Source organism: Neoarius graeffei, chromosome 2 (genome assembly GCF_027579695.1).
Source record: "Neoarius graeffei isolate fNeoGra1 chromosome 2, fNeoGra1.pri, whole genome shotgun sequence".
In the NCBI taxonomy this organism is placed as follows: Eukaryota; Metazoa; Chordata; class Actinopteri; order Siluriformes; family Ariidae; genus Neoarius; species Neoarius graeffei.
In genome coordinates this window covers 35,414,167-35,426,397 of record NC_083570.1, presented here as the reverse complement: position 1 = coordinate 35,426,397, position 12,231 = coordinate 35,414,167, and the positions used below count along the sequence as shown (strand labels likewise).

The 12,231-nt window shown below is 40.6% G+C and overlaps 1 protein-coding gene across 2 annotated transcripts in view; it reads left to right on the top strand.

The window, feature by feature from the left end:
• ddx1 (DEAD (Asp-Glu-Ala-Asp) box helicase 1) overlaps positions 1-2,184 on the top strand; it is a 45,059-nt gene extending 42,875 nt beyond the window's left edge. For both annotated transcript variants that reach the window (XM_060914125.1, XM_060914126.1), the window contains 5 exons: positions 158-230; positions 348-390; positions 584-679; positions 1,391-1,511; positions 1,837-2,184. In XM_060914125.1, coding sequence (XP_060770108.1) covers positions 158-230; positions 348-390; positions 584-679; positions 1,391-1,511; positions 1,837-1,967 — 464 coding nt within the window. In that variant the 3' untranslated portion in view covers positions 1,968-2,184. The remainder of the gene's footprint in view (positions 1-157; positions 231-347; positions 391-583; positions 680-1,390; positions 1,512-1,836) is intronic.
• The last annotated feature ends 10,047 nt before the right edge of the window (positions 2,185-12,231 follow it).

Here is a 12,231-nt window from a genome sequence, read left to right as displayed (position 1 = left end):
CAGATTTTATTCCTTCCTTAACTAATTATTAGTGACTTGATTTTAAAAGTGAGTGATGTTACAGTCATTCCATGATGTTTTGGCTAAGAGTGTCTGTAGTCTGAAATATTATGTAGAACTACGCACATCCACTCCACTTTGTCTTTTTAAATTTCAGTCATTAATGTGACCTTGCCAGATGAAAAACAGAACTATGTGCATCGCATCGGAAGAGTGGGCAGGGCAGAGAGGTGAATGGATCACATCACATTGCTCGATTTATTTTATTTATGTATATTTTTGATTAGTGTATATATTTCTGTCTTCTGATTTTTCCCCTTATCATTTGTTCATCTGCTTTTCTAAAGGATGGGTCTGGCCATTTCTCTGGTCGCCATGGAAAAGGAGAAGGTAAAGAGGGAAAAAACTTTTGTGTAGAAAAGCACATATTGAAGCGGTGTGTGTTTTTGTGGGGGTTGGGATATTTTGGAAATATGTTTTGACTGGTGTGTGATGGTGCAGTCAGAATGGAAGAACCTTATAGGTGTGGTATGTTTCGGTCATATGCTAAGGTGTGTGTGTGTGTGTGTGTGTGTGTGTGTAGGTATGGTATCACGTTTGTCCTAACAGAGGCCGAGGCTGCTATAACACCAGGTTAAAGGAGGAAGGAGGCTGCACTATATGGTACAACGAGAAAGAGGTGAGGAGGAACAATAGATGGAGGCATGTTGAATAATTTAAGGAATAAACCATGGCATTGTGTGCTGTAGTGGGAAAATAATCAACAGGATGGTGGGATGCAGCCCCTTGTTATGCAGGGTTGCTTTCACCATCCCCAAAGTTTATTACCTTTCATTAAGTGTCATGCTTTTCAGGGAGGCAGGGGTGGCATACTCCGTCCCCCGTCAATTACAAGGACGCTAGCCAATCATGGGTGTCTGTGAGCTCATGCATACGGAAGTGGGCTTTCCTCTGAGTGTGTTACACCACCCCCTGTTACATGAGCAACAGTTTGAAAAGATGCAGTTGCCTGGTGTCGCGTGCCTCAGAGGAAATGTGATTTATTTATTTATTTATTTATTTATTTTTTCCAAAACGACAGCGTATTGGGTGAGGCCGCATACTCGTGTGGACGGGGTCTTAGAAGAGACCTGTCTGGTGGGTGGGAATTGGGCATGACGAAATTAGGGAGGAAAATTGGGGGGTGTTTAAAAAAAAAAAATACAAAATCAAATAAAAAAAAAATCAAATTTATCTTGCATGTTTATGATCATTTGTACAAATTGGAGATGGAACTGAGACAGAAGAAGGATGTAATCATAATTCTTCAATTCATAATGGATGAAGACTTGTCATGCTGGTTTACACAGAGCAATGTTTCAATGGAGTGTTGTGTTTTGTGTGTGTTCAGCTGCTGGGAGAAATTGAGGAACACCTGAAGTGCACAATTACTCAGTGCGAGCCAGACATCAAAGTGCCCGTAGACGAATTTGATGGCAAGGTCACTTATGGCCAGCGCAGAGCTGCTGGAGGTGTGTGTGCATGCATGTTTGAGGCCAAGAAGGTCTGAAGAAAATCTGTCACATGTAGATTTGTATTGCATGAGAAATAAGCAAGAACACTGATTTCTTGTGGAAGATTATTCTTTGCTACAGTGTTGATGACATGGAGGACTCTGAGTCCAAGTTTATTTAAAAAATAATAATTAACATTGTTAGAAGAACATGTATGCCACTGTGTTGTGTTATTTGCTTGGTAAAATGTGAACACAGATTTCAGTTTGCTAGAAAAACGTATCCGATTTTCTGACCATACGCATGCATGTGTTCTCCCTCCCTCTCTCTCTCTCTCGCTCAGGTGGTCTCTATAAGGGCCATGTGGATATTTTGGCCCCCACCGTACAGGAACTTGCTAACCTCGAGCGAGAGGCACAGACATCTTTCCTGCAACTGGGCTATCTCCCCAATCAGCTCTTCAAAGCTTTCTGAACATCACTCATCACAAATAGGCAACAAATAAATGTGTTAGATATCAAAAAGAAGTGGATTCAAACACTAACAGTGTGCTTAATTGAACATGAACAAAAGTAAATATTGACTTGGTTAATTATGAATTTACTTTAACAGCAAGTAAGAAAATGCATTTGTTGTAGTTAGACAAGTTATGTTAAGTATTAAACTCAATAAAATAGTTCTGTGCATTGACCATTGAGTGAGTTATTTTTTAAAACAGCTTTTTGAGGTGTGTTTCCAACAAAGTTCTGGAAGGTGATTGAAGCGGAAATGATGCAGGACGTGAAAGAGGATGTATAGAAGGATTTTGACTCGTGGATTCCACAAGCTTCAGTCTTATGAGCCAATAAAAATCAAGGGGGCAGGACTTTGGTCTCCATGATCTTTAAAAATGAGGAAATTGAGGCGCTCGCCTCTCTGTTTTCTTGCAACTACGGGGTGGGAGAGGATTTGTAAATGAGTACTGTACCAGAAACTCTGCTGTCTCAAACAAAACTCTTCGAGCAAGATGTTACAGGTATACAAAAAAAAAAAGGAAAATTAGGGATGGAGCCAACAACCTGGCCATGATTAAAAAGGTAATTTGAGCTCATGTATTTCCTTTTCTTGTGTTTGATGTGAGGGTGGTACAGCGGTGTAGTGGTTAGCACTGTCGCCTCACAGCAAGAAGGTTCTGGGTTTGAGCCCAGCGGCCGATGGAGGGCTTTTCTGTGTGGAGTTTGCATGTTCTCCCAGTGTCTGCATGGGTTTCCTCCGGGTGTTCTGGTTTCCTCTACAGTCCAAAGACATGCTTAGGCTAATTGGTGGCTCTAAATTGACCATAGGTGTGAGTTGTTTGTCTCTGTGTCAGCCCTGTGATGACCTGGCGACTTGTCCAGGGTGTACCCCACCTCTCATCCATAGGCAGCTGGGATTGGCTCCAGCTTGCCCACAACCCTGCACAGGATAAGCGGTTATGGATGTTTGATGTGAAGCTCTGCAGCTCTGTTTAGAGTAAAATGTATTGCTGCAGGTTTGTTTCCCCTTTGGACTGATCAAGTTATGGAACTTTTGAAGTGGAACTTTCTCAGTCCTTCACACAAATGTCTCACACTTAGGGTTGCCACCTGTGTCTGACACAAATCCTGGACATTTCGACCATCCAATCGACCTTTTTGCTTGTAAGCAACGGCGCCCTTCGCACATCTAACCCAAGACAAAAATCGCCCTTCTACGCTGAAATTGTATTGCTCTAATTAGTAAAAATGACGCTTTTGCTAGTTTAGTTAATTGCTTTACATAATATAGCAGGTCTTCATTATTTTGGTTTATTTCCAACAGTTTTTGGTTGTGGACACCTGGGGCAGTAGTGGGCACAGGTAAAAGGGGAATACATAATTAAGTTCTGTTTGTTTGCTTATGTGGAATAAAAATAATTAATTTTTCATTGTATCTAAGAATACCTGAATGTAACAATGTAAGGTGTAGTGTCAAACAGCTTACCTGATTGCTTAGAGTGTGGTGTGTGTTTTGCTTGTGCTTGCCTGTGCCTGCCTGTGCCACTGCTGCTTGCTGCTCTTGGCTAAACAAATACATAGGAGGACATGTAACTGATATAACTGGGTACATACAGGAGTATGTACTACACTATTTCATTTAATTCACCAAAACCTTACCTAATCTTCCATTTATATTTGGTGTTTTTCTTTGCTGCTGCTATGAGTCCTGGCTGATTTTCAATGAATGTCTTGAACTCAGTACAGGACAACTGAAAGTTTAGCCTGACTTGAAGCTCAGCCTTCACCATTGCAACAGAGAGTCTGTTTCTTTTATCAGTCCAAGCATCCTCCATTGCCCCTTTTCCACCAAAGCAGTTCCAGGGCTGGTTCGGGGCCAGTGTTTAGTCTGGAACCGGGTTTTCTGTTTCCACTGACAAAGAACTGGCTCTGGGGCCAGAAAAACCGGTTCCAGGCTAGCACCAACTCTCTGCTGGGCCAGAGGAAAGAACCGCTTGCGTCAGCGGGGGGGTGGAGTTGTTAAGACCAACAACAATAAGACCGCGAAAGATCGCCATTTTTAAGCGACGAGAAGCAGCAGCTGTACAAACGCGAAGTCATCCATCATTATTATTATTATTATTATTATTATTGTTGTTGTTGTTGCTGCTGCTTCTTCCGTGTTGTTTTTGCTTTGATATTCGCGCCAAGGTTTATGTAAACGTAGCGCCGTAACTGACGTACAGTTGTGTTCAAAATAATAGCAGTGTGTTTAAAAACTTGAGTAAAGCTCAAAATCCTTATAATAGTTTTTATTTCCATGCATTGGGAACAATGCACATTATATTCTACATCAAAACATGAAGAAAAATGTATCAATATTTTAATTACTTTACAGAAAATGAAGAAAAATGAACATTGGGCTGTTCAAAAAAATAGCAGTGTCTGCATTTTTCATTACAAACTCCAAATATTTACTGTATAAACTGAAAAAATCTTAAGGATTTAGTATTCCTGTGAATCACTAAACTAATATTTAGTTGTATAACCACAGTTTCTGAGAACTTCTGGCACCTGTGAACAGGTATTCCAGCCCAGGATGATTTGACAACATTCCACAATTCCTCTGCATTTCTTGGTTTTGCCTCAGAAACAGCATTTTTGATGTCACCCCACAAGTTTTCTATCGGATTAAGGTCTGGGGATTGGGCTGGCCACTCCATAACTTTCATTTTGTTGGTCTTGAACCCTGATGCTGCTCGCTTACTGGTGTGTTTGGGGTCGTTGTCTTGTTGAAACACCCATTTCAAGGGCATTTCCTCTTCAGCATAAGGCAACATGACCTCCTCAAGTATTTTGATATATGCAAACTGATCCATGATCCCTGGTATGCGATAAATGGGCCCAACACCACAGTAAGAGAAACATCCCCATATCATGATGCTTGCACCACCATGCTTCACTGTCTTCAGAGTGTACTGTGGCTTGAATTCAGTGTTTGGGGGTCGTCTGAAAAACTGTCTGTGGCTCTTGGACCCAAAAAGAACAATTTTACTTTCATCAGTCCACAAAATGTTTTTCCATTTCTCTTTAGGCCAGTCGACGTGTTCTTTGGCAAACTGTATCCTCTTCAGCACGTCTTTTTTTTTAACAGTGGAACTTTGCGGGGGCTTCTTGCCGATAGATTAGCTTCACACAGGCATCTTCTAATTGTCACAGTACTCACAGGTAACTTCAGACCGTCTTTGATCACCCTGGAGCTGATCATTGGCTGAGTCTTTGCCATTCTGGCTATTCTTCAATCCATTCGAATGGTAGTCTTCTGTTTTCTTCCACGTCTCTCTGGCTTTGCTGTCCATTTTAAAGCACTGGAGATCATTTTAGCTGAGCAGCCCATCATTTTCTGCACTTCTTTACAGTATACGTTTTACCTCTCCAATCAACGTTTTAATCAAAGCACGCTGTTCTTCTGAACAATGTCTGGAACAACCCATGTTTCTCAGGTTTTCAGAGAGAAATGCATGTACAACATGTACTGGCTTCATCCTTAAATTAGGGCCACCTGATTGACACCTGTTTTTTCACAGAATGAATGATCTCACTAATTAAACTCCACACTGCTATTATTTTGAACATGTCCCTTTCACTTAATTATTCGATTACACAGACTCAGGAGCATGCATATCATGAATGGTGGGTCTGTTGGTTTTCTATGACTCTACTACACCTACTGGTAAATTATTTGCCATGTAGTAATATAATTTCCACCAAAAACAGTGATTGATCTGGTTAGTCGTGTTGGACTGCTATTATTTTGAACACAAGTGTATACAGCGACATAATGACGTTTCAGCGACGTAATGACTTGGCTCCGCTTAGCACGGCGAGCTCGGAAAAGCGAACTGGTTCTCAGCTGGCTCGCAAGTTGAAATACACATTTTACCCATTATGTAGAAAAAACCGGGACATTCAGTGTCCCGGATTTTTTTTTTTTCCGGGACAGACCATGAAAATCAGGAAAAACCGGGACAGGTGGCAACACTACTCACACTTGTTTCTGGCCAAGTTGAAGATCCTTGTGGTACTTGGTGGAAACCAGTGGTCTCACCATTTGGTTTGGTTTCATGCATAAAAGCTTTGGAGGCAAGCAACTGAGAAAACTGAAATGCAAAGATTAGAATGAACACAACTTTGCAGCTATTTTGCACTCAGTCTTCTCTATTACATAATTCAGAAGCCAATTAATGTTCAGATCATCAGAATGAGAATAACCAGCTCCTTATGAAACATCATTGCATTTTATTTGTGTGGGGAAAATATCAGTGAGTTATTCCTTCAGCAAGTAGGATTAATGTTCATCTTTGCCTTTGAAGCTCTATATACTTGACAGTGTGGGAAATAAGGAATTTTAAGCAGACTGTCACAGGACAGACGAGTCTGAAATATTGTCTGTCCGTCCAAATTTAAGCCTGTCAAAGGTCTGGAACAATGCGGCCGGGGGTCTGGGGCCTGCCTTAGTGCCCGGGCAGCTGAAGGGCTTTAGGTGCCTGGAGATGGCTTCTCAACTATTTTCAGGCACATTTTTGTGATCTTCAAAGGCCAAATTACACTAGACATTAGCTGCTAATTACACTACAAATTGAATATAATTTACAAGAAAACGTCAGAAGATTCAAGAAAAACATGCTTAAAGTTATAACCAAGAAAAAAGTAATACACACAGGTCAGTTCCATGTCTAGAAAAAAGTATGGGGGCTAAGGATCTTCCACTTGGTTACGACTTACTGGTACTCATATATAGGTACTATAATAACACTCGTGAAACATTGTCAACAATGACCTTTTTTTATATTATGTTTATAATAAGTCTATAAGAAATTTAGTAATTAACAATACAACTCTTATATAACAGAGTTAATATTTTGAGTATGAGATTCCAAGTAACTTTGGAACAAAATGACACTTAAAATCCTCAAAACTAGACATATTTGGCATTCAGACTAAAATCTGCTGGACTGGAACTTAGAAAATAGAAGAAAATTAGACTGCATTTCCGCAGAGAAAATGCAGTGTGCTTGTTGAGCTGTAGCAGAACAGCTATCATGCCAGCATGCTAAAAGCTAGCATGCCAACATGCTAATGCTAACAGTCAGCATACTAACATGCTAACAGTCAGCATACTAACAGCAAGTATATTAACATGCTAACAGTTAGCATGCTGCTAACAGTTACCATGCTAACAACAGTTAGCATAATAACATGCTAACAGCTAGCATACTAGAGTGGAGGAGCTCCTTATGACATCATCACTCCAAAGTTCTACCCATTCATTTCAATGGCACGGAATTTTGCCGAAAAACGGGAATACCGGATGAACGACAAGGGGTAGTGCAACCATTTTAACAAGCACGCCATTCCAGATCGGGCCCTACGTTTCAGCGTTGGAACAGTGTCTCTATCTCGAAAGCCCTAGGAGGAGTAGTAGATCCAAAAAACAGGTTAAACGGAATAATAATAAAAATAAAACTTAAGAACAATAGTGTGCTTTTGCAAGTACACTAATAAAAACACTATTAAAATATAAATCTACATCCTACAAACCAAACAGGCCTGATAGCTTTCAGGCGCCACGCCGGAATTCGGCATACCGACGTGTCTGCGGAAAAAAAAAATTCAGGTTCTCCCAGTGATCTGACAGGCGCAGCTTTCACTCTAACCCACACCAAGGCCTACTAGCCATTAAGCCAATCAGAAATAGGGTAGGGGCGGGTCTTGGGTTTTGGCCAAACAGATTGATAGAGATTCAGCAGTCAATCCACATGCGAATGTGTTTCCCACACTGGCAATGCGAAACATAGCCTATGTCATGGAACGCAACTTTATGAAGCCAGGGGAAAACACCAAAAATATCGATAAAGGCATCAAGAATAAATGGCGCTGGGCTTGGGTAGAGGAGGTGGGTAGAGATGAAAAGCCCTTTGGAAGCTGGTGTCAAAAGCTCCGGCAACCAGGAGCATGCTTCTGCACTTTGTGCGCAAGGAAAATATTATATGGAACTAGTGCGAAAAAAAGTGCTGTCACGGCACGAATTAGGCCCTAGTCATCAAGCAGCTATCCAAGCAATCCAACACACCTCACGTTTGCCGGGGGCAACAGCCACAGCAGATATTCGACCCTCAATGACGGATCGCGTGGCTGATTTAAAAATTCGCTTGTGCTCCTTCATTGCTGAGTTTGACCATGTTGTTTACTGTTGCTCATCCACTCGTCACTTTGTGTCAGAAATTAGTGGAGGATAAACCCGCCCTCACACATCTGTCCATCTCAAGACAGCATGCAAGCTATCTTATTACACACGGCATCTCGCCGGAGTTTAAGAAAAATCTGTCCGACAAGCTAAAGAATGCCATGTTTTCACTCAATATTGATGAGGCCACGGACAAAAGGATGGATAAAATTCTTAATATTCTGGTCCGATTTTATGACGAGGATGCAGGCAGTGTAAAAATGCAGCACCTTTGCCAGCAAAAGCGTAAACATAGCAAATGCCCCAGCATTGATGCAGGAACTGAAAGATGTCCTGCAGTCATATAGGGAGGGAAAGTGAAACGTAGCGTTCCTAAGCCGAGAGCCATACTATTGAAAATCCCATAGACCTGATTTTTAAAAAAATCCCACGAAGTTATGACGTGGAATTTGTACACCCCCAAAAAATATGTTGTATATGTTGGGATTATCTACTAACTGTGAAAGTATCAGGTGAAATTTTGCTGTCTTTTAAAAGATCGAAATTGCGCCTAACCTGTCAGAAACGGACTACAACCAAACTGTCTAGTCAGAGTCGCTCATATTACGTCAGCAGCATACCTGTCAACCCTCCCGTTTTTCCCGGGAAATCCCTTATTTTGACTTATTTCCCGCTGTCTTCCCGTTTTTTTATTTTCCCGAAAATATCCCGTATTTTGACATTATATAAAAGTCCCGTATTTTCGCAATATAAAAAAGTCGGTAGGTCCAGAATTCATGACGCGCCTCTGACAGGAGTTTACAGCAGGAAGTCGGGCCATGAATTCACGTCCCCGCCTTCTCAGGCATCAGTAATTACATAACTACGTCCGGAGGCGAGGCTGAACAAGTGATTAGGTCCAGTGTTGCCAGATTGGGCGGTTTCCCGCCCAAGTTGGGCGGTTTCAAGTGCATTTTGGCAGGTTTTGAACATATTTTGGGCTGGAAAACGTCAGCAGTATCTGGCAACACTGATTAGGTCTGAGGTGAAGATGGCGATGCTAATAGCTAAGAAAAACATTAGCCTCTCTTTCTTTGATGATTTCAACAAGTGCGTGGCTGGAATGTTCCCAGACTCATCCCTCGCAAAGAAATTTTCCATGGGGAAAACGAAAGCCTCCCAAATAATCAAAGGTAAGCTACACATGTTTACATTAAGTATGTCCTGGCTAAGACCTCATAAATAGCCTAGTGTAAACTAATTGGTGTATTAACTGTTTTATCCACTCATTGTCTATTTTATTTTCTATCTGAAACTTACCCATTTTAAATCACTCTTGTTTTAATATTTTATATTACTCTTTATTACTCTATCTATCTATCTATCTATCTATCTATCTATCTATCTATCTATCTATCTATCTATCTATCTAGTGTTCTGAGGCCATGATTATGGTAAAAATGGAATTGAATTTATTGACTGGTTATATAATGACCTTTCTTATTTTAACATAAGATACGTATTTTAGCCCTTAATTTGGGAAATAACTGATACCACTGAAAGCAAATAAAAATAAATGTATAGTTTATTCACAAATGCACTCTATAAACCATAAGCATATTGAGTTTGTGTCTTGGCTATCACCAACATGCACCAGAGTACAGGAAATCACAAATACTATATAGAAAATTGCCCCCTATTCAACTACACACCCACTTTTGGTGAAGGGTATGACTTTCCGAAATTTTCCCTTATTTTGAGTTAAAAATCTGGGAAATATCCCTTTTTTTTCAAACCTCAAAGTTGACAGGTATGGTCAGCAATAGGCTTAGCTATCCCACGACTGGGAAGATCTGTGTATTTTGATCATGCTATGTTTTGCGCCAGACTGCAACCACCGGTCAGAGACAAATGGTTGCAAATTTTTTACTTTCCCAAAAGATCCCGAACAACGTTGGATTTTGATTGAAATAATCAGGTGAGTTACATGTACACAGTCCTTTGGTTCAATTTTTTTGCAATCTATGTTAGCTTCTGACTAATGTTAGGCTAACGTATTAATGCTAGCTGTAGTTGAACAGAGGTTTATAGTCAAGTGGTTTTTATTGTCATTTCAACCATATACACTGTATACAGTGAGACGAAATACCATTTCACCATGGATCAAGTGGTGTTACATTTAAACTATATAAAAAGACATTCAAGACAAGGCAACATATTTAGTGCATGCAAGAGGTAAGCATAAAGTGCAGTGACTACTTAAGGTAGTGCATAGCGGCAGTTGACTTCATGCCCTGATCTGTAATGGTTATCCCCACAAGGGATGCATTTCTTATTGGTACAGAAATACTCCGCCAACCACGCTATACAAATCGGCATGTTGATGTAGGCTACTCGCCGGCCACTACCTGCTACAGATTTGGAAAGGTGCTAGACTTGCGGTGATGTCACATACGCGACGTCGGGTCCGTGTAGTCTTTGATCAGCTTATTAAAAAACATTCAAAACAATTCAAATCGGTGGAAAAAATAAAGTATGATCACCAGGATCGATAGAGCTACCCGACATGCACAACATATGGAAGCCATTGTCTTAACTTTGAAGTGTAACCCGAAATGTAATTTTTTGAAAAGATATTCCCATTCATTTTGCCATAGAGTTTGGAACGCATCCAGTAGAGGGTGATGAGATTACTTTCCCTCCCTATGGGCTGGAGTGGGGACAAGTCACCAATATTCTACTGGACAACTGTGCAAAAAAATATATGTATAAAAATTTAAAAAAATATGCAAAAAAATATAGCTTACTGTATAGTAAGCTATATTTTTTAAGTTTTCTATTAAATAATTTTCTCTTAATAGCAAATTGTTTTGAATAAACAACTTTAGGGTTGTAGTATTATATATGGTTTTGTTGCACTGTAACTGTTTCAAAAAGTATTTAAAATAAATGGTGCATATTTTGCTATTATATTTTTTAAAGAAATGATTGTGTCCTTGTTCATGTCATTTAGTCAATGGTTAGGCTACTAATCAATTCCTAGTTTACTTTGGAGTATTGTAATTGCCACCTGCTGACCTTTCTTGGTATGGCTGTAGTATCTGTAGTCTCATATGCTATACAAGCAATAAGTAGGCAGGTATGTGACTAGTTAAAAGCAGGGATGGATTATTGAACAGGCCTGTCAGTCCCAAGAGCTCTGGTGCTCTGCACAAAGATGCTACTGTAATATAGGCTTATATTGGGTTTGTTCATCTCATGTCTGAATGTTGTCCATTTATTTCGACAAAATTCACCACAATCTATCATTTAAGGGACTAATTAAAAAAAATTCTCCCAGGGGAACATACCCCTGAACCCCACTTGACAATAATGATGATCAGAGTTATACACAGACATATGTATATCTGGGCCCAGGGGCCAACATGTTATGTGTTAAGTGTGTCGCATACATAGCACCCCCACCCTGCTCACCTCCCGGGCAGGGAAAAAAGTTCAGGCTCAGGAATTTTTTCCACTATCACCCCGAGCATATGACGATGTCATTCTTATTATGAATAAAAGAAATGCACATAATAATGTGGCAGCGGGGGTGTGGTAGAGCATCGGCTGAAAACGGTGAGAAGGCAGGTTGACCCAGCAGGTAACATGTGATGAGGTGTACCTGTGTCAAATTACTGGCTGTCTATTAACCTGTGTCTCTGTGTGTCTTTCAGACAGTCAGAAATGAGAGAGAGAGAGAGAGAGAGAGAGAGCGCAGCATCACCCCACATGTGTGTGTATGTTTATGTGTTGAGCTGTGAATGAAAAGCATGTGAAATAAAAGAACCCACCTGTTCTGAAGCCTGCTTCCAGTTCCTCAGTTCCCCCACAAGTCCAAGAGTTATTACACTGATGCCAAAACCCAGGATTGAGGAACGAATGCCATGATGGGATCCAAACCATTCAGAGAGCTCCTCCAAATGCTCACCGATAACCTCCAGCACCAGCAGCACACCCTCGTCATGCTGATGGTAGATCAGGGTCGGCACTTCCAGGC